The following is a 23,051-nucleotide window of genomic DNA, read 5'->3' as shown; positions in this document are numbered from 1 at the left end:
GCTGCCGCCGACATACATTTATTCTGGTGGAGCATCCTTCCGCTGCTGCTGTTCATCTCGTTTTTTCTCGTCGCCGACTATCGGGACAAGGCTTCTAATCTGCTGATCGCGAACACGAAGATCAACCACGCTCAGGTAAGGTGCAACAATCGAGGTACGTCGGTTAGTTGCGTTCGAATTTGCACCTGCGTAACGCGAGGTCTCGCGCCGATTTGGGCACAGAATGATAATCATCAGCTTGTAAGCCGGAATAATCATGCCTCGCAACGGTGCTCTGTAATTTTTAATGTAATTGCTCGAACACAATTTGTTCAGTTACATAACTTGACCGGCCTCGGGATTTTTCAATAAATTAAGAACACGCGTGCGATCGTCGAACGTATAAATTCATGCGAAAGCGAATCATCTAACAGCCGGAATTGGACGGATGCCAGTAGATCGTATAATTCAAAAATAAAATTCTCCTAGCTGTGCGAGTTATCAGCTCTACTCTTATACCGCTCGTGGTTCAGAAACCCACGACTACTGACCCAGCTGTTGGTTTTTTAGGCGCCGAACCAGGAATCACACGTTAGCAAAAAATCGAGAAGGATGACTGTTACACTGTGGGTCGTCGGCGGTCCCGGATGCGGGAAGGGCACCCAGTGCGAGAAAATCGTTGCAAAGTACGGCTTCCTTCATCTCAGCAGCGGTGATCTTCTTCGGGACGAAGTCGCCAGTGGCAGTCCAAGGGGCGCCCAACTCCAAGAGCTCATGTCCCAAGGCCTCTTTGTACCATCCGTAAGTTGCGGGACATTTGGCCCGAATTCCTAAAGAGTTCTCTTTCGTCTTCTCGTCTGTCTTCGGACAACATCAAATCAAATTAGCGCGTTCTAGTTGCAATATGAAACGTTGCATATGAAGTCAAAAATATGTCTTTAAAAAAAAGGTATTCAATGGTTTATTTTGTTAATCACCAATTATACAGGACGTCGTCCTCGGACTGATCAAAGAGAAGATAAACAAGGGAAAGGAGGACAAGGTCCCGGGGTTCCTGATCGACGGATACCCACGGGAACTTAGCCAAGGGCTTGAATTTGAGAAAGAAGTAAGAATTTTGCTTTCCATAATATTTTCCAGTTGACCAAACGCATCCGCGACGCATATACTCAATCCTCTAATTATTCCATCGTAGATCGGGCCGGTGGACCAAGTGCTCTTCTTCGACGTGGCGAACGAGACTTTGACAAAGAGGTTACTGGGTCGTGCGGCCTCGTCGGGAAGAGTCGATGATAATGAGGAGACAATCAAGAAACGCATAGCAGTATTCAACGAGAAGAACGGGCCGATCGTCGAGCATTACAAGGACAAGGTTGTCAAGGTACGTATGTACATATGTACAACGCATGTGATCATTGGAGTTTCATAGCTGCAATAAATTCTTACACCGATATTTAACTGTAATGATTTATCGTTACATTTTCTGCTAGATAAATGCCGAGGGCGCGGTCGAGGACATCTTCGCCGAAGCGAGCAAAGCCATCGATGCCGTGAACAAGGTTTAAAATCCGCAAAAGTTCCCTAATTTTCCCCTTCATCATCTCATAGACATAATATAGGATTTTATAGCAAATTATTTATTCACGTATCTTTCGTAATATCACGAAACTAGTTCACGCACAATTACACCCCAATGACGAATAAAGATATTGATTAGTTGAAAATTTCAATTGTTGTTCATTAAAATCAATATTAATCATAGACGTCGGTTGCCCAATTTTCAAGGACACTGGGCAGCGTAACTAAAGTTTGACATCCCGACCCGATGATAATGAACGCGAGTCTGTCATTATCAGGTGACATTGTCTACCGTCCAATGTCCACAGCCAGGATGTGCAGCCATTTAATTACGCATCCACATGACAATGACGAGTAAATTGAACACTGCATTGTCTGCGACCGTAGTTGCGTATCCGCAACCGCCAATGTCGTGAAAAATCAGCGTCAACTGTAAATATATCAAGGGTCGAGTATAACGAAACGATTCAGGCAAATTTAGTTGCTATAATTTGAGTCAGGCATGATGCTCTGGATGGTCCTGGTGCTCGTCGTCGCGAGCCGGGTGAGCTGGACTCCGGCGAATGCTCAGTGCTCGCAGATTTCATTTCGCAAAGACCCGGTTTACGCCTTGACGAAACGATGTACGCGGTCGACCGCAACACCGATATCGAGACGTAATTTAGAGGACCTGAAAAGCTGCAAAGAATTTGCCGTTTCTAAAAAGGCTTTGGCGTTCAACTTTCGTCCGAAGAAATATGCCTCAAACATCACGATCAGCGGTCAGCTAATATAATAATTCTGCCTGAATTAAATTACACCGCGGCTGTTCAATTCGTATATCATTTATAATCATCAGATAATTGCATCGCTTTGGAATGCCCGATGGAACTGCATGCTCAATCGACCAGTTTTGTCAAGGATTCGAGATTCGAATACTATAGCGCGTACGGCGGCAACGTGGGTGAGAATAACATTGCAGATGAATAAAGGGCTTCATCAAGGCATTCTACGCCAATTCAATCAACGCTTACCTTGGTCAAAATTTCTACTGCTACAGATTTTTACAGAAATTGGAACATTTCGTATTATTTCGTACAAAACTGTAAGTATGCGTAGTTTATCGGAAAGAATTTTCAATTTTCTTTAAAAATTGTAGTAGCTTGTGGATTCTTTACTGAAAAAATACACATTTTCAGAAAATCTACAAGTTTTTATGAAAAACTGCATATTTACAATTTTGTACGAAAACAATTTTTTGTGCGAAATTGTCCAAAATGTCCCAATTTCCCTAAAAAATCGCAGAAAATCGTAGAAATCATTTTCACCAGGGTGACCCTTACCTAATTATCTAATAATATTCTCCAGATGAAATGAATTCTTAGCATTTCTTGCAATTTTGTACATTTCGAATAATTTTATTGAAACAAATTTTGGAAAAAAGAAATAAGTTTGAAAAATAACATGTAGTCAATATATTAAGGACTTCATGTAGTCAAAACTAGCAGATAAAAAGTCTATAATGAATTGTTGGGTATTTCCTTTATACCAAGAAATGCAATAAAAAATCAAATCGGTTAGGAAGCAGAGATTGCAGGTTGATTTGGCATGGAACGCCACATTTGCGCTTATGAAAACATGCTGCAGGGTTAAGTCCACCAATTTTCAAATACCCAATTCAGATTCGTTGTTATATATAATGACTTGAAAGAAATATCTACTCAAGCATCTCACAGGAAACTAAAGCGAAATCAAAATTAAGATCTTTACAAGTACCAGTAAAAATTGGTGAACTCACAACTATTGCTAGTTCCACCTGACAAATAAATTAAAATGAAAGACCAGAATAGTGCGATTCGGTGCCCCTCAACTGCCTGTATGTTGCAAACTGGGAATAGCATATGGACATGGAATAAAAGCAAGCTGCCTACCAACATTAGGAGTGTTCAGGCTCGCAGACACCCCATCAAACTACAGCACAGCTCGCGAGAAGTGCGCAGCTTGGGGTGGAAAATTGGCGCATGTGGTCAGTGCTGTTCGCACAGATCTCCTAGCTACATTGATGACCGGGAACATCAGCACAGCGTTTGTAGGACTCAGCAGTCAAGGCAAAGAGCGGCTCTGGAAGAACGAGTTTGGTATAATAATATTGCAATGATCGATATACTCGACTGGATATAAGGTTGAAGAAATAAATAAAAAAAAAGGGTCGCTCAGTCTTGAAAAGAAATCTCTGCAGATGAGCTTCTGGACTGCTTCGATTTTCGGGGATGGGCACAGCGGGAGCCACACTCGAGACGAGGATGTGTTGCTCTGGGCAAGGACCGAGCGTGGAGAGTGGTATCGTGCTATGCCTCTTTGCCATCCCTCTGCGAAATACTGCCCTCAGCTTCACCGCAGAAATTGTCACCATCTATAGCCTGCGGCAGTCTCTCAGGTACAGGGAGTATGAGAAAGCAAGTCGGTCAGTCTGCAAGGAATGATACAGCCCACAAGTAATTATACTATATTAATTGGGTTTATTCAACAATGATATAATGTCATAAGTTAATTTTATATATTTATATTTTAAAGTTCAATAAATCGTAGTGCTTCTATGCTCACCTAAATCGATATTACTTTTCGCTATGTTTTACAATCTATCGATTTTTTTTTTTTAGTTTCTTTAATTACAACAATTTCCAAGAGAAATTCGTTTCAATTCATATACTAATTACAATTTTTTTAAATTTAATATCTCTACTCTTTAATGCGGCTTGTTCCTTCAATATCTTTGTTGAACCAATAACAGATACTTTATTTCGACCATTTTTATTATATGCTTAGGTATAATGGATCTTCATGCGGAGTATTTCTGATCCGAGAAAAGATTTTTTTCTTCTAAATTCTCTATAGGTATAGGAAAAATAGGTAGATACATCTGATTAAGGACTTATGTATATATTTATATATGTGTATATATTATATATACACACACACATATATATATATATAGTATAATATATGATACATCTTCAAAATTCAAAATACTTTACAAATTTTCATATACATATAAATACATAGTGTATTTTCCCTCAGGATTCTGCGATCTTCAATGACTGTATCGTTTATTTTATTTTTTTGTTTTTCTATATACGCTCTGCACTCTCTTTACACGGAAACTTTCACATACACATAATACATATGGTTGAAACGCGCACTCTGAATTGTAACTATGTATATCTACAGAGCGTATGTAAAATATTATATTCTGCAAAGTCTGAATAAAAAATAAAAAATAGATCACATTGAACGAAACGAAAATGAAATTTTGTTGATTCTAAAGGATGTTCCGCCGTTCTTAATCAAATCTTAAATATTTAAACAAAAAGCAAGGCAGACGAGACGAACTAAAAACGCGAAAAACATGCAAATGAACTGCTACAAAAGGAGCCAATTATCTCTATATTATACATACACACGTTTTCCTAAAACAGAAAAATATTGGGGATCGCACAGTCTCACAGAAACTGCATGTACATATACGTACATATGTATACATATATACAAATATAAATACATATATAGTGTTAGCGATTTAGGTAGTGTACCGCTCCAAAGCGATCTGATTAAATACATATATTCGTTAATTTGCCGACACCCGATTGATTCGTTATTTCTCCTTTCCAAACGACATCGTGGACATCAGATGATAATAAATAACAATAGCATCGAGAGACATGTAAAAACTCTTCAATGATCGATATACCTATTTATGTATAAATATTGTAACTAAGGTACCCTTTCTCACCCTGTATACTTGAACAAGGGAATAATTAATAACCCTGCAAGATATAGGCATGTAATGGATGTTTGCCTATAAAAACGGTTATGTTTCAGGCTTTGAAGAGATCACATATTTGTGAATATACAGAATCGGCCCACGTTTTTGGATTTACTTCATTTTGTATCAGCGTACTCTTATTTTAAAGTTACCTTTGTAACAATATTTATATATATATATATATATGATTTAGGTATAACATAGATTCGGGTGGTATAATAGTGAGACTGCAAACAAGAAAATGGATAAACTGTCTCGCTCTTTCGTTCTTATTTTCTCTCTTTTACTCTATTTCTACCGTGGTGTGTGCATGTGTGTAAAATAAATAATGACGTAAATTTGACCAAGAGTGATCTATATGAATAAGTTTTTGATTTTCCGATACCTTGATGTGCAACATCTGCGTGCAACATTTGCACCCACTATGCAAGCCCTATCTGAAATCACCGGAACCGTCGAGTTGCAGTGTTGAGCACCACTAATTACATTTTATAATTAATGACATAGAAATTGCTGATTACAATTAGGGCATTTTTTGTGAGATCGGAGAAGATTTTAAGCCGAATTTTTCATTTGCTTCATATTTTTAAAACTCATATTCTGTATACCGAAAGGTAGATTCGCTGTTTTTCGAAATTCTTAGTCCGTTTCATCTTTCCATTTTGAGTTACATTCATTTGGAAAGTTGAAAAAAGATATTTAAACAAAATTCATAACTGTAAAACAAATTGAGATGAAAATTTTGAAAAAATCATGAAAATTCTTTCGATAGATAGAATGTAATTTGAAATAAATGAAGCGAATTGAAAATTTGACCATAAGGTTTTATCCGATATCAAAAATCATATCCAAATTGTAAATCGTAAATGAAAAGAAAAAATGATTCTTCGTGCAATTGAAATTGGCAATTGCTTTTTAAATGTAATTAAAGTAAAAATGTAATTCGCAATTAAAATGACATAGCAGGATAAGCAGGGGTGTATTGGTTTACCACACATTTATGAAATATCAACAGAGTACGTTATTACTATTATAATTCTAATGTTCTGCAAATTTCAATTTTGATAAAAAAAATTTGGCGTTTTTTTTCTGTAACTTTCAGAAAAAAATTATTTGGAAGGTGAAATTTCCAGAACATAACGGTTACAATCGAAGGGTATTGTAAAAATATGGAACCAATCCAAGCTAAGGCAGTACACCCATGCTTATCCTACCAGGGTCTTCAATTATTTTAAAAAAGCTGCCGTCGAACAACTGTTCAGGTCACGGTACGGCGTTAAACGTAAATGGGAGACAAGTTCAATGTCAGTCGTGAGATCACGTTGTTGCGTATCGTTGCTCGCGTTGTACGGGAGCTCTGTATTATTTGAAGAACCAGGATCCGGCAGTCTTGGCAAACGACCATCGCTACACCTCGCAGCTGCTCGGCGACCCGTAAATCACCAGCTCCATAACGCGCCGACGATGCAGACGTCCGGGCCGGGCTACTGTTCGCGCTGCTGCAGTAAAATCTCCGACTGGAAAACAAAGAGTTTCTATCGGTCCTGCGAAGTCGAAAAGGTCCCCTACCATTCAGTTGAGTACAGGTAAATTAAAGAAATTGCTCTCGTCACGACGTTCGGTATAATTTCATATCGTAGTGAATGCTCGTGGAACTTTTAACCGTTCATTTTCACTCTCCTCGCAATCCCACCGCCAGCTGTACCCCCAGAACGACATCAACCCCAATCCCTCTCCTACCTTTTGTCCATTTTTTGGGAAGATGCGGCAGGGCTGCTATTGCTCGGTGGCAGGCTGTTGCAGGCCGTCCCGTTATCCTCGCGATGCGAAATGTTAACAGAGGATGGAGTTGGGGTCGGTGTCGGGGTGTTTCTCAACGCCGGGTCACGCCGTTTCGTGGCCGGAGATGCTGGTGCGGATCCAACGCCGCCCGCCGGCCTGGGCCAGAGATTTCGAACCGCGCCATGGCTCGGCGATGAGTATTCCTTTCCATCCACTTCGGAGGCCGGTGACAACATCAAACTCGGTGACAAGAGAACGACCGGCACGTGGGCGAAATGTTCCGTTGGTATCCGCATCTACACTCGAAAAATTCATGGGTAGTAGTCTTTTTTTCTATTGTTTTCTAGTATACGATCACACAGACGGAGATAGTAATTTATGTGATTTTCACAAAAGCGAACCTTGATGTAACACTTTCCGCAAACGGTCCGTTCACAAAGCCGACAGCGCTGGCCCCAAGGACCAAGGATGCCGAACCTGGTTTTCAAGCATAAGAAACAAACCCGCCTCTTCTCCACGTCTTCTTTGACCCGCCCCTCAACCGGAAGCGATTCGAGTTCCGCCTTGGTCAGAACGCTGCGTATATGAACAATCTCTTCGAGAGTAAGCGAGAGACGTTCGTCAAGGAACATATTGCCGAGCGACGAGTTTCCTCCCCCCTTGCTTGACGACTTCTGGTGATAAAATTAAGATAGTTCCAAGTTTTTATCAGGCCTCAGAATGGTTGATCAAAGTATTTCTTTTTATTCGAGATAATTTCAAATCTCAGAGTTAGCAATTATTTAGTCTGACCAGCATCGATACCTCTTGTCCCAGTTCGTCCTGCGAGCTGCTTACACTGGAGGGCAACTCCGGCTCGATAAAACGATCTCGGTCTTTCGATCTCGGCGCACGGGGAAGAGTCGTATCCCTGAGATTCCGAGACTCATACTGCCGACTCTGTGGTCTCGAGTGGGGAAGCGATAGCGTCCCTAGTCCAGTGCTGGTCACGCTAGTCACCGTGTGCCGGCGATTAGAGACCCTCCTTGTCGGGCACTGGGTCGCTAGGTCGTAAGCTGCATGAGAAATAAGTGTAAACGTGATGAAATCGAAACCCTGCCATATGTTGAATTAACAAGTGTAAAAGAAATTAAAAGGAATTACACTCAGATACCTTGTCTAATTGGAAGTTGAACGAATTATGAGGAAAGATAGGTATTTTGGTGTATTTAGGAAAAATTATACATAATACGAGAAAATGTGAAATTAAATAAAAGTATATCGATAAGTGCAGACATACAACGAGGGTGTAAGAAAAAAATAAAAAAACAATTGCACGGTAAAATGCAATGCAACAATCTACAAAACGCCACACTACGTGTGACTCATGAGGCCATGCAAAAAAAAAAACTTTTAACAATATGTAACTAAACTCAGTACACATAATTGTATGCGTAAATAGATAATATATATCTTTTTCAATTTACAAAAATTATTTACACTCTAGTTGCGTGTCGCAGAAACGATGATACTCGTTTCTTGTAAGTCTGAGCCCACCTGTCCGTCGCCACGGATTCGCCGACTCACCGGCCCTCTCTCGCTCCCCTTCAACCTCAGCTTCGTCGTTGTCGTCCTCGATCTCATTCCCATCGCCCCAGCAGTCATCGTCGTCGTCATCCTCACCGTCGAGCTGTTTGCCAAGTTTATTTTTATTCGTATTGCTTTGTTTCTCTAGTTTTCTCATAGGTAAATGTTTATGGAAAATCGGTGCATTCAATTCACCGCACCATGCAGCAGTGGAATAATTACGTTACCTTGACGTCGTCGGGTATGATCAAACGGCGCGGTGGATGGTGAGGCGGCCGAGATAGATCGTTCGATGCACGCCTAGAACTTTTCGGTGTTGTATCGAGTCCGGCGTTCGTTGTCTCGACATCATCTCTGGTTCCAGTACCTGAAGTGAAACGATAAAATCGATTACCAATAATAACTTCACCTTTTACAGAGTACCATACATGCAGGCATATGAACCAGCGTCCGCCTAAATTCACGCTCAAGTCCGTATCGAGTGCGTGGGCTTGGCAGGAAGTTAGGCAGAGGCTGGTGTACGGTACATGCCCCACAGCTAATTAAAAGCGTTCTAAATGGCGAAAAGATGGTGGATGAAGCGTAATAGTACCTATAAAAACACAGACGACGTACGATGAGGTATGAACGGATGATTACCTGGTACCTTAAAGCGCCTCCTACAACGCGACTTACAATTCCTATTCGCGTGAGGTTTGCGGTCCCAGCCAGCCGCGCCTTGTTGCTGATCGCCCTTATCGCCGGTTGCATTCGCTTTTAAATTTCGAGAAAACGAATCGCGCCTTGAGTTCGACGTGTCCTGACCCTCGTGAACGCGCCACTGCGCCGCGACGTCCTGAGCCGGCTCCTGTTCCTGCTCGGATTGAACGGGCGGAACCTCGCCGAGGACGATGCGACGCGACTCGCCGCCCACCGCGAGGAGCATTGTGCAGCAAGGAAAACCCTAGTCACTATCTTTGTTAAGACTTGATCCTGGATTCGAATTCTTGCGTATAAGACTGATCCTGAATTCCAAGGATCATCACTGTGCATCAGACGCAGAGAACGGGAGTCGAAATCACGACGATGATTTCTTCCTCGAGGAATTAAGACGCTTCGAGTTCATCGCGACGTTGCAGAGACGTTGGTCCGAATCAGAACCCCGTAAAACGTAATTTACTTGATCCCGCATACATAGGTATATACGCGGTCAGGTGGATTATTGATCGCGTCGCACAGCTGGGTGTATATAAGTCGCTCTCGTCCTCGCGCCGTCCATCTTCTCCGACAACGTCGACGAGATACCATATACCAATGATTACTCGAATAAAGAGACTATAGTTCTTTTATATTCATCCGAGATATCGCACTTCTTTCAACAACTTCACAGGATTTTTATCGACGCGTAATTTTGAAAAACAATTCATCGAATAAATGTAATCACTTTTAAACTGATCAAACCTGCGGGCATAGAGGTGGTCAAAGATATGTACAAGGTTGGGACCTTGGGAATTCAATTACAAGTAAAACGAGGATATCACCAGATGGAACGCGTGCAGACTTTGCGCGGATTCATTGATTTTTAAAAACCCGGAGCCACATCCTTTGCAGCTTCACCTCTTGTCGGTGCTCGTCTTGAGAGAAATGTTTATAGGAATTGCTGCACGTTAGCGGGCGCAATGATACCGCGGACCTACGAATCTTTATCAACGCTGCACCATCGATGTGCTTGGACTATTCTGCACGGTAAGGTCACGGTATCAGCTCGGGCCGAGGGTGTAGATGACTCAACTGACGTTCACCCCAGACTAAACTCGCCCGGACGAAACTTTAAGCCCTTCGAAAATGCGCATGCTCGTTGTTATTAGATACGTATATAGCATATCTGTAATGCGCTCTGCCGTCGATGACGCATCGCTCGACTTCCGTTAGGGTAGTCGTAGGTATAAGTATATACATGATAAATATAAAGAACGTTACATGCAAATACCCTTGTACTATCCCAATCAGTACGATGTGAATTTCCGATATATTCTCTAAGAGCTGAATGCAGCTGCATCTTGGACTGCACCTACCGGTAGTTTTATCGACTCATCACCTGTACAATATATTTCACATCATTGAGACAAGTCGCTGTTTATGGAATTCTACTTGAAAAGAACAAATTTAACTGAACCAATTCTCTTTACAGCATATGCTGACAAACAAATTTCATAAAACGCACAGGACAATGGACTGGGATTCACATGAATTTTTCAACAGTATTATACCTCCGCGTATCAATCAACTGCATTCCACCTCCCCCCTGCCCGTGAGTAAAAATTATGTACGGAAGGAAATCTAGCGCGTGGGAAAAACAAACATCTATACGTATACCTTCTCACGGTTTATACGATAAAAGTTCCAGCTGAAGGGTTGCGACTTGTACTCCTTACTAAATACCATGGAAAAATCAATGATTCGTGTTGCTTTACCTATTATATTCTTCAACGCGTCATCGCGCTCCGTCGTCTCCATCTTCAATTGCATGTCAGATATACGTTGCGGTAGCGATGTCGTTTTTCACTTACAAAATGTTGGGTATAAAAATTAGCGAAACCGCGCGATTCCGTTACCAAACAACCCAGTTATCGGATATTGCACAACATTCGATTAAATTTGAAACTCATATACGGAATGGCTATTACAAGCAGGTGATGACGCAACTTGAGTTACGCGCGATTCGAATCCCGTTCGACTGCCATATTGAACATGATCCAAAGTTTTCGGCAGAGAAAGTCGATTCGCGTACGTACATACGGATTACAATTATAACACAGACTCCAACTATCAATATGTGCGCGGGTTGTCTTGTTCGCACACGTACGGTGTACACGGGATAAAGTTTCAATCGACACGAGTGGACTAACCGCGTATTCCGGCGAGTAATGTCACAATTTTAACAGGTATATGTATACGTATATACGAATCTGAGACCGAAAGCTCCGGGATATCGAACGGTGCAAAGTGTCCCCGACGACTGCGGCGACTGGCATGCGGGACGGATGGACCGCGCAAGAGGCCCTCCTCTGCTCACCTCTCCTTTCCTTTCACATCCCTTTCCCTCATCGATGTGCAGACTACGTGCATACATGGACAGGCGGAATTGTACACACTGGTACAATTTACCGCTAATCTCTGCCACTACAATTATTACCTAACCGCTGTGTACTATAAAGGACAGCCGAAACCGAATCCGAATTTGTATCTCTTACCTGAAAGTACGAAATCCCGCGTTGGCGTCCTCTGTTCCGTTGCGTCGTCTCTCCCGAGCCTTTTCGGGCTGCAAGACGGCCGAAGTGGTTTAGGGGGTCGTTTTATACTCTCCATCAGCAGTTCATGCGGCGTCGATTGTCGCTTTAACGGCGGCAGCTTCCGCTCGGACGCCTGTGGAAATTATTCTTGTAATTATTTTCTTTTTTTTCTTTATCTTTTCCACAGTATCTATGAAATCTGTCCGTATCTCTCTCAGTCCTGTCAAGTGTCCAGCTGATATAAAATACCCTGCACTAGATCTCCTCCTACGATTGTATAAACTTTAATCTTGCGGTCTTTTTATATCTTATCTCCACGCGTTGATAATGATATGCGAGCGTATGATAGCCCGGTTTGCGTGAAGTACGCGGAAGCCGCCAGGCAAAATATATACCTCTAATACTTATCACGTGCGGCAAGGAAAATAGATAAACACGTATTAGATGGAGTGGTGTCAGACGGAATTATAGATGCTGACACGCATACCTATACGATACAGTTCATTTCGTCAATTAGATGCCAGTGACTACATATTACATCATGTTTACCTATATTGATTACATAGACACACAGATTGTTACTTATATACCTGTAGGGTTGCAAACAAAAGCATTCAAAGTTACAATATAAACTTTTCAGCAAAAGTGATCAAGTACTACATTTTTTTCCATGATCGTACCTTTTTAAGGGGTGGTCTACTCCTAATGAAGTCGAGAATGACGGCGTGGGCGTCCTTCCTGAGGTGAGCAGGCGACGGTGATGGTGTTGTCCGCAGTCGATACCGGCGTGCCCTGATATCGTCCATCAAAATCTCGTAAGGTGTCAATTCGAACTCTATACCTCGACCGGTGACGCGAGTACGCTTTCCACCGGGATGTCCACCTCCCGTTCCTCCCTCGCCTCCTGGGCCGATCGACCTTTCGACTTTCTTCAACTTCACGCCACGCCTCAGCTCTCCAATAACTTGGACCCAGAATCTGGCCTACGGCAATCAGCAGTTGTTCAAAGGATTAGATATGCATATTAAATGTGCAGTGCCGAGGGGTTCATCATCCTTGAGATCTGATATCCAATTCTATTAGATTTTTAAATACTCTGCGGTTATTCAAGATCATAAAAATCTGGTTCACAAGAAAGGAAAAAAACGAAGGCAATAAATTAACCCATCGGCACATACCACATTGAATTCTATCACAGCCTCTGTACATCGGAAGATATGTATGCGTGCATGTGTATCTCGGAATACGTATTGAACGTGCCGCATGCAAGTAGATAAATGCTTTCTCAAAAGTCTAACACATCGTGTTTGGATACTGCATAGGTATGTATTGTACATGTATACAGTGTTGCTTCATATGAAATGCACGCACTGTCAGAACGTTTTCTCGAAACCACGTGAAAATCGCTACGTATATATACTGCATGGTGAAAAATGGTGAATTCATGAAACGAGCCATAGACAAGCTTTGTATTACCAGGGTATAGCTCGTATGAATTCGTATCATATAGGGTTAGAACATTAACATTTACACGCATATGCACTACATCAAGATTAGATTAGGTAAGGGTAGGTATTTCATGGCTATCTTATACCTACGTACTTGCAGCGCCCGCCATATCCTGACGTTAGTCTATAATTATAGAGGAAGGGTATAGTCATTATTTTGTAATGCCAAAATATGCACACGCGCAATGACAGATACGAGATTTTAGGGGATACAATTTGAAAAAGTATGCAAGAAGCGATAATTTACCAGTATGTGTATTATACCAAACGTCGTTGGGCTGTTTTTACAACTCACCCCGCGTAATTGTCTAAAGAAAAAAAAGATCATCTGCATCAAGGACGGACACTCACCCAGTCGTTGAAGTCGAGGGTGTCGAGATTCCGCTCCGTTGTATCACCGGTTACGGTCGACGTAGAATTATTGCCCTGTTTGTCGGCGGCGACCTTTTCCAGAAAATGAGACAACTCCAGAGCCTCTGCGACTAGAGCGCGGACGACCGCCTTGTAGTGAGTATCCGCCTGTTCCGACGTCCCCTGAAGATGCCTCGTGCATAGCTGCGAACAGAGCAATCGATGTAGTCAAAATTCGGTTCCATAAGTACGCGAGTATTCGTGATATCCGAACCTTTTTACTATAATCATGATTATGCGATTCAAGTGGGTATAATCGAGAATTTATGTAGTTACTTTCTTTTCACGAGAGGTTAAATCGAATGTATCCGCCATCTATAAAACGGGACCATGCGGTGACCTCCATTTTTTCGAAGCCTGAAACATTGTAGCTCCCATTCAATGAGTTCCAGTGAGTATAATGCATCATGGTTCAATTGAGTTCAAGTGACACAGATACATTGATTCGATATCACGATATACGTTCGTAAAATGGGCAAAAAGATGTCTTTTTATTCTCAATGCCGTATCGTGAAATACCGGCATCGACAGCTGCGGTGCGGCGAGTTGAAAAACGGACCTGTATCACAGTGTTGACGGAGCATGGTGCAGGGACGCGTGGTGTATAAACCCTCCGGATGTAGCCAGCGGGATGAACCCCGTGAGCATCGGGAGTCTGATGAATCGGGTCGTCCTCGCTCTCCCCAGAATCCCGTTCGATACCCTCGTCGTCGGTTTCCTGGAGCCGGTCCTCCGCCTCGGATTCATCCTCTGAAACGATCGTACGTATTGAAAGCTTGGAGCGTAATATACATATGACTTTAAAGCTGCGCCAAATTGATATAATCCAAACAACGGATGGATAGGGCGATGGCGCCGGAACCGGATTCACTGGCGAGATACTAACTACTTCCGGCGGCACTCCATGTTACATGCAGGATTTTTTCACCGTGAAAAATTATTTGCCGCCTGAGGCCTCTCGGTGCCTACGAACCGCGACGCACGATAGACGGCACAATGTGCCTGCAGACCCTTCCTTGATTATAAATGTACACGATCAAAATCGCTGTACGTACAAAAAGACTCACATAACTGATAGAATTTCTACGGACAGAATATTGTTATTGAAGAACACAATTCATATTCTGTAATGGTCTAATTCAGTTAATCCTTTGAGTCATAGTGGTAAGTAATCTTACCACCTATTTTATGTCGATTTTTTTTTCCAGGGGTGCTGATTACAAATCTGAAATAATATTTTCACAATTCAGTATGGCGAATCCAATCAGCGACCCCGAAAACCCCTGCATACAGTTTTTTGGCCGTATTAGATCAAATTTATAATTTTGGTCCATCATATTGAATCCGCCATCTTGAATTTTCAAAATCTAATCTCAGATTCGTAATCAGTGACCGCAAAAACCATACAATACTATCTTGTAATGAGAGTTGACTCAGCACAACAATGCGTGACTCAAGGGTTAATTGTACAATACATTGACCGTTTCTAAATGATAATTAACGAAGAACAATATATGTATAGAATAGAATGACTCAATCAACAAAGAACAACATTCAATTCAATATTCCGAATAGCCTATAACGGACAACTGTAGTTGTAATAACAGAATTCTCAGGAATGTCAAATATAAGGCTAAACTTTTTTCCGCAGTGCATACGGCATATTAAGTTCCGCAATATCGTTATGCGTGTGAATTTTTATTTTCCCTCTTCCAATCCTCGTCTCGTGAAAATCTCATACAAGTGGCAGCGTTAAGCAAAGATATTTGAAAAATGAAAGTTTTCGCACACTGCAGAGCGTCTTCGTTTTTCAATAACAACATTCTACTGCACATTCCTCATGCGAATCCCATAGAACAATTTTCCCGAAGGAGAGTTCCAGTGGTACGACAATTGTGCCAATTATAAGCTCATACCCATACACAAGTCACAAAGTGTAATTAAGGGGAAGCTATATAATTAGCCGATGCAGTAATAATGACGGTACTATGTCGCCCGCGAGTCTATCCTCGCGTTCAGCCTCTCTGCAGAATTAACTCTGCGACTCCGCTGCAACGAAGTTCGCATAGCAGGATACTCAACAAGACCCGGGCCTGATAATTCTCACGCCCGTGGTTTGAGTTGCCAGGCTACGTTATTATGCTTTTCTAAAGCTAATACCTTATACCCACCCACCCGACGACTCGAGACAGGAGAAGACCCGGTATTCTTTTCCCACGAGTGAGCTGCTCAACACGTGGTTCGCAAGTCCTGCGCCCTCGGGTCGTAAATATTGACCCTGCCTCGAGTTTCCTACTAGTAATGGGGTAAAAATTTCAAGAATACCGTAGGAAGCTCAAGCTTTGGAAGAAACTACCAGATTCTCAAGAGTCCGCTAATTTGCAAAAAGGCAGAAAAGGACTTTCTACGGAAAATTCTCATCCCCCTAGGCTCACGTGTTTACTTTTGTTTTCCCCAAAGGTGGGAAACTAGAGTACATGTGGCAATATGAGGAAAAATTGTCGGCACCGCATGCTCACCGGGTTGTGTCATCAGCGTTATTAGGGCTTCGAGATCTGGAGCTACGCGTCGTTCCTCCTCCTCGTCCAGACCAAAGTCTAGAGCGGCGAAAACTATCATACCCAGCGAGAACACCAACTAGAAAATAAAAAAAAAAGACATATAATATGAGAAATATCATTCACCATCGGCATATTATTAAATAACTTATTCCGGTATATAGTCATGTTTCATTTCTCTCTTTTTATACACTTTCAACAAGTACGATCATTCCGGTTTTCATGTTTTTTTTTCCTGCCTCTCGTGGGCGTGGGTGCAGGACTACAGGTATCCATATCCCGAACGAGGACCAAACAGGTGCGAGAATGAGACGAACGAGGGCCGAGAGGGGCGAGAGGAGCAAGAAGGGGGCAGTTTTTGGGATTACAGGGTCAACCGGCGCGTGGAATATCGCCTACCGAACATTTATCAACGCTCTCGCGCCGGTGCTGCGTTATTTTTTAGCCGAAGAAGGTTCCGTTATTTATGCCGTTCGAAACGCGCCGTTCTGCAATCCCGAGATCAAGATTAAAGCTGTCCTGTACTTTGGTACATAAAACGAAATATATACAATGGGTTCTGTGAACAGGTGCAAGGACGTCCGAATCCTGTCCTAGAAGCGTAGTTAAAAAATCTTTTTCCCATTGCAAGAAACATTACAAATTTTGTGATTGAGCAGATCAATGTGAAAAGAATTACCTGCACGGTGAATTGTATGTAATTATACATGACGAAAAATTATATAGTTCATCCGGCAGCTATTATCGGACTTTGATAAATATGTTACGGTAGATGGGAGTTAGTGAGAAGATCTTTGCACCCATAATAATAATTCTCCACCTCGTAGCATGGTGAGTTTTAGGGCCGTGAGAACGCGGATAACGCTCGTGGGAGGAATATGGAAGGCAAACGAAGTCAAGAGGAAGAGAGAAGCAAAATATCTTTGCAGCGTGCAATTCAAAAAGGGGCAAAGTGTGCCACGAGCTGGAGATTCCGCAGAGCGAGTAGTACAATTTATGTACATACGTATATACGTAGGTTTGACACATGCAAAGAGATCAGCCACACCGACGGCATCGTCATCGTCGTCGTCGTAATCAACCAGGTCGGAGAATGACCAGCGTACAGCTATGTAAGAGCGAATGGGGGTCAGCGTGCCAAGAAGCAGCAGATCAGCGGGTTCGAGTATAACAACAAAAACAAGAGAAACAAAAAGAGGGGGAGTTGAGAAGAAGAAGAAGAAGAAGAAGAAGAAGAAGAAGAAGAAGGAGAAGAAGAAGAAGAAGAAGAAGAAGCGGAAGAAGAAGAAGGAGGAGAAGACGAAGAAGCGAACGCTCGGAGGCTTGAAACGGTGAATTGCTGGTCCTGTATAGCGGCAAGTCCTTACAATATGAATGCGAGCACTCAGGCTGCGTGGTGTCGGAGAAGATAGAGGATTATCGCTAGGCAGGTGAGTGATCAGCTTACCTTGTGTTCCGATATGAACGCTTCCCTCGAATCTGTAACATAACGAAGAAAAATACCTCAATCAATATAAATATTCGAGTTTTTACAACATTTTATGCGTATGACGAATAAAAAATTTCCCATGCACATTTCGTTGCACAGAATTATATTGTTTCACGGCTAAAGATCATTTTTCTCTGTAGTTTATTCGCAACGAACATGACCGTTTTATACTGTAAAGTATTAACAGGACGTGGAGACGATGTGTTTTGTCGATAGCGAAATTGAGTGGCAAGCTAATCTCCCAAAGCTGACGTAAATACTCGACATCGTAATATGGCTACGGTTGATGACTAAGCCGTTGTTTATTTTTATACGGCAGTCGTTGACGACTAGCCTCCAGCTCAGTAAGTCATGAAAATGCATTGTTATCAATATCAATAGACACAGAAAGATATTTCATTGAAGTATACGACGTGTCAACCGTACAACGTCCAAGTTTCGGGTTAATTGGCTATAAGAATATTACGACGACCAATTTACAGGTATGAGAGTTCGTCATCGTTATTGACAGAGATATAATGAAGCCTGGACAGGGATGAGTTCAGTCCTTGCGATATGCTATGTTATTAACTTCTTATCACGAAATTTTCTTTCTCTAATCGACCTTGCAAGGTTCCTCCTTATCACGAGTTTATCATCCAACGCCCATTGCTCTCGGGTTGGCTCTGCAGTCCTACGCGCGCGCCGCGCGATATAATCGGGTACATGTAACAAACACATACTTAAAGATACCTGTAGACACAATCTTTCTGTTACACAATGGTACTATACTACAGCAGATACAATGCACAAACGCTACGGCATGGCGGAAAAATTTTATAAGCACGCTGTTGACCACACGAGGTTGCTTTGATTTCGTGTCCCAGTAATTGGGTCATTTCTTCTTCTTCTTTATTATAATTCTATTTGTCTATTCTCTCGTTGTATTTCTCGACTGCATCACTTGCCAGCGTGCTATTTTATTATGATAATATACCTTGATGAGGAATGAGCTCAGAATGAGAATAACCGTAGAGAAAAAAAATCTACAAACTCCTACTCAACTCCTCAACTGGAAGGCCTATGATACGTCGAGGAGAGTTAATTTACGATCCTCTATATATCCTGTTACCAAAAACTGTCTCCTTGAATTATTGCTAAGGTATACAGGCCTTCCACATGGAGAAAATTTCCGGTGAGAGTAGGAGAGAAATTTTGTTAAAATTTCATATGAATGCTCGTTTAAATGGTCATAAGTGAATAATCACTAGTCGATAGAAGCAATTGCAGGTAATGAAAATCTAGTGAACCTTACTTTTGTAGCAATTATTAACATACTATGTACAATAAATCGTATGTACGGGCATACGTACAATGCTCATGCTCATATGTACATGTATGTATGTAGAGCTGAGAGCATGTACAATAATATACAGTAATGTTCATTAATCCATTAGGCTTCCGGCTAACTTGTTTTCGGTCCGATAAAAATGCAAGCTCGATTCTATACGAATCATGTGACTGACTGGCGATGCAGCCGACGTTGAGTGCGTTGAGTCGAGAGATTGAGAGTCATTTTCACATGATTCGTTTAGAATCGAGCCCGCCGTTTGTTTTTCGGACCGAAAACAAGCTAGCCGGAAGCCCAAGGCATTAATGAATGCCATGAACTATTTACTGTACATACGGTATATAAGTTATTTGTAAAAAATTATTGAAACCGATATTTGCCAAATTTCAAGGAATCTTTTCCAGACACGCCGTAAACTATCACCATAGCACTCCGGCGTATAAGGTTAGCCGGTAGGTACAAGAGTTGTGACACGATCCGGTGTGGGCGCCCGTATTGATCGATGAAGCGCGACCTTGCCTGCAGAAAATCCGTTCCCGCTCACCCGATTTAGCAGTGCCTCGCCTCGCTGCAGATTCGCTTCCTTCGATGTTCTCTATATCTACTGATATGTATATAATGCTACATTGTATACTATGCGCGGCGTGGGCGAAGTGCGTTAACCGGATGTGCGACCTGACCCAACCCAGAGGAGGATCTCACCTACTATCCGACCGGAATCAAAACAACACCTCTCCTACCCGGCGCGCCGGGCAGGCGAGCGAGCAGGTGTCCCGGATAATTCTATTCGCGATTCCTGCACGATACAGGCGTCCGGATTTCTTTCCATTACAGATGATACTACCAAAACACCGCATGTACCGTGTACTCTCTCAATAGAACTGCAACGGTACAAGAGGGTAAGAGATTTTCCAGGAATCGAAGGTCCACCACCTTCGTGGTGTCACCTTCGCGCGAGCGTCGCGTCGTGTCACGAAAAAGTCGAAAATTCTCTCATTAGGGCCAGCAGCCGGTCATGGACGCGCCGATACATTTAATTGTATACATCGGTTAGACCATCATTTAATTTTATTTTAACCTGGAAAAATACTTGTGTGTCAATATTTTACTAACATATCCCTTTTTTTTTATACATAATTATTCGTGTAAACGATTTACACGAAAGATCGTGTATTTAAATGGGAATGGGTTTGTTTATGTGGTAAAATAAATGACACAGCCATTGCATTTGCGGCTTCGCCCTATTGAGAGTTGTGCTTCAAAGATAAACTTGGGATGGGGAGCGTGGGACAGCAGCCGAGTACGAAAGCGAGGAAAAGCGGCCCTATTGAGAGACTGCACTGTCTTCTGGCAGACGGATACGTTAGAAAACTTTCAGAAATGAATTAAAAATTTTCAACTACACCAACTTTCGTTACATCCTTGATCAATTCCAAACACGCATCGCTGCACGCTGCGAAGGCAAATCAACAGTCGTAACTTACCTGTATCGGCATTATTCGGTGAGTTGCGCATGGTTGACTGATGCACGTCGCCGTCCCTGTGGAGGAGGACGTGGGAGAGTTCGGTGACGTGGTAGAGACGGTCGTCGTTCCGAGGTGAGGGATGAGGGTGGGAAAAAATCGCGTTCTTGAAGCACCTGGCGCACTGATAGCAGAGAGCCCAGGCCTGCTCCTCGCTGATCGGACCATTAAACGACAGAAGGATGTCGCGGAGGCTGAGACAATTGTCGGCGTTAAGCCTACACCGAGGCCTAGGTGGCTGATGAAGCTTCTTGCCGCTTCGGACGATCGTCGGACAGCAGCTAGCTGTGACCGGGGTGTTTTCGCAGGATCTGGTAGCTCGGTGGTCGCGCTCGTTTCGGGAGACGATGCGGGCGAGGGCTGACTCCTCCTCGTCGCCGCCCGCTGCGGCGGTCATCGCGACTTCCGCGAGGCGTTCACTGTTTCTCCAGTTTGCATTCTTGCCGCTGTTATCGCCCGAGTTAGAAATGGGGGATTCTGCGATCATGCCTAATTCGCCGATTGTTGCGGTCCGGCCCAACAAGCCGATGCTTCTGCTGCCGCTGACGCTCTCGATGCTACCATTGATTTCCTCCCCCGCGCAACGACCACGCTCATTCACGTGAACCCGTTCCGCTCTACGATTATTGTTGTTGTAATTGTTCTTATCTCCGGAGGCCGAATGGCTACGGCCCAACGCTTTGAACGATAATTGTTCGCTTTGATCGAACTCCGATTCAAACTCACCGCGAGCGCCGAACGTTGGACGATCACCGTCGTTCACTCCCCTCCTTGCGTTATCGTCAACGTTGTTGTTATCATCATTGTCATTCTCGTTCTCATCATTATTGTTCTGCTCGTTGTTGTTATCGTCACTGAAACTAGCACCAGCACTTCGCACCGCACACCACCGTACTCCTCGTTTAGCACTGTTATCGTTATCAGCGGCGATATTCCGCGCAGCCCGACAACGGCTGACGGGACCGACGTGCGCTGACGAAGTTTCGCTATTATCACCAGTCTCCGTTTCTACAAACGCCTCTTTGCTTTTTTCGTCGTCGTTGTACTCCGCTATGGCCGTTACATCAAGTGCCATCACACGTCAGCTAATGCAGTACGACGCGATCCGATGCCCGCGCGCAACTGACTATTGACGACGCCACCCCCCGCTTGCAGCGTAAATTTTAGAGACGATTGAGCCGCCATCTGGTAGTGGAGTAAGAAAAAATTTACAGTGCCTGTGGATAGGAACGCTGTGAAAAATTCGATGTTGCCCACCGATATATTCAGTCAGTGATGTTGCCTGTGGCCAGGAGGGCCAGGAGCACGGTCTTACGGGCATTAAATAGATTCCATAAGATTTAAACGTGTTGGCCGAGAAAAAGCATATTACCCAGCTTCTCTCAAAACTGAGAATTAAGTTTGAAAAAGCTAAGAACTTTGTAGAGAAATCACATTGTTCTACTTTTCTCTACTGAGAAAGTTTTAATAAACTTCAAACTGAGTGAGCTTTGGTTGTACTTTTCAACCTTTTTTTTACTATATTCCTGTTTGAAGATTATCTGCGTAGTAATAAAAAAAAAACTATTCGGTGACTAATCCTGTTGCAAATTTAGTAATTTTTATAATTTCAATTATTCTAGCAGGATTTATTTCCGTAGTGTGTGGTTACATACATACGTCGTATAATTCATATAATAATAATTCAGTCAAGTATGCGTGTTGATTGTTTAAAGGATTGGATTGTAAATAATAATAATAATAATAGAATAACCCAACACTACATACCGAAATTACCAAGTTCAACAAGTCTAGGCTAGGGTTGGAAATATCGTGTCTGGTAATAACCCTGAAAAACTTCCTCACCTTATATTACCTATGTAAGAGGAAATGCATATGCCTATATGTCTATTATAGTAAATCTTACGGCTGTGCGGGTAGCAGAATTCTTTTGGACGGGTCGGGAAAAATTTATTTGTTTCGGGTTGAGTTCTCGGAAATCTCGGGATCCCCGAAAACATCAGTAACGTCAAAATTTTCGAAATTCTCGGATCTTCCGACGAAAGGTGATATACTTTTTACTGAAAATATTGATGTCATTTAGATATAATATTTACCATTACTATTCAGTATTTGTCCAGCAAAACATTAGGTAAGTTAGGTTAGCTACGATTCGGGTTTCTCAAAAATTTTTCGTTTTCCAAAGATTTCGAAAAAAACCCAATCCGATACAAACCCGTCCCGAACCCGAATTATTTTCTCTGAGATTTCGGA

The 23,051-nt window shown here is 42.5% G+C and overlaps 3 protein-coding genes across 5 annotated transcripts; 2 read left to right on the top strand and 1 right to left on the bottom strand.

Moving 5' to 3' along the window:
* Positions 1 to 591: 591 nt before the first annotated feature.
* On the top strand, positions 592 to 1,703 carry Ak1 (Adenylate kinase 1). The gene is made up of 4 exons (XM_046628819.2): positions 592 to 780; positions 968 to 1,087; positions 1,175 to 1,360; positions 1,470 to 1,703. The coding sequence occupies exons 1-4, from the start codon at positions 592 to 594 to the stop codon at positions 1,542 to 1,544; spliced, it is 570 nt and encodes a 189-aa protein (XP_046484775.1). The 3' UTR covers positions 1,545 to 1,703.
* Positions 1,704 to 1,916: 213 nt separating this feature from the next.
* LOC124220232 (uncharacterized) lies at positions 1,917 to 4,428 on the top strand. Its single transcript, XM_046628818.2, has 4 exons — positions 1,917 to 2,318; positions 2,396 to 2,500; positions 3,435 to 3,674; positions 3,776 to 4,428. The coding sequence occupies exons 1-4, from the start codon at positions 2,060 to 2,062 to the stop codon at positions 4,033 to 4,035; spliced, it is 864 nt and encodes a 287-aa protein (XP_046484774.1). The 5' UTR covers positions 1,917 to 2,059; the 3' UTR covers positions 4,036 to 4,428.
* Positions 4,429 to 4,574: 146 nt separating this feature from the next.
* On the bottom strand, positions 4,575 to 21,926 carry spir (spire type actin nucleation factor). Of its 3 annotated transcripts, none has more exons than XM_046628809.2 (14): positions 20,760 to 21,926; positions 17,904 to 17,935; positions 16,418 to 16,535; positions 14,458 to 14,648; positions 13,839 to 14,042; positions 13,582 to 13,611; positions 12,660 to 12,962; positions 11,941 to 12,112; positions 8,935 to 9,074; positions 8,621 to 8,810; positions 7,946 to 8,196; positions 7,543 to 7,815; positions 7,100 to 7,437; positions 4,575 to 6,876 (listed from the first exon to the last, which is right to left on the bottom strand). In XM_046628809.2, the coding sequence occupies exons 1-14, from the start codon at positions 21,871 to 21,873 to the stop codon at positions 6,636 to 6,638; spliced, it is 3,597 nt and encodes a 1,198-aa protein (XP_046484765.1). In that variant the 5' UTR covers positions 21,874 to 21,926; the 3' UTR covers positions 4,575 to 6,635. The 3 variants fall into 3 exon arrangements, with proteins under 3 accessions (XP_046484765.1, XP_046484767.1, XP_046484766.1); XM_046628811.2 differs by having other exon boundaries at positions 7,934 to 8,196; positions 8,678 to 8,810; XM_046628810.2 differs by lacking the exon at positions 13,582 to 13,611 and having other exon boundaries at positions 7,934 to 8,196.
* Between the last annotated feature and the right edge of the window lie 1,125 nt (positions 21,927 to 23,051).

The sequence above is a fragment of the Neodiprion pinetum genome, chromosome 5 (assembly GCF_021155775.2).
Source record: "Neodiprion pinetum isolate iyNeoPine1 chromosome 5, iyNeoPine1.2, whole genome shotgun sequence".
In the NCBI taxonomy this organism is placed as follows: domain Eukaryota; kingdom Metazoa; phylum Arthropoda; class Insecta; order Hymenoptera; family Diprionidae; genus Neodiprion; species Neodiprion pinetum.
The sequence above is the reverse complement of the archived record's forward strand: the minus strand, read 5'-3'. Positions and strand labels throughout refer to the sequence as shown.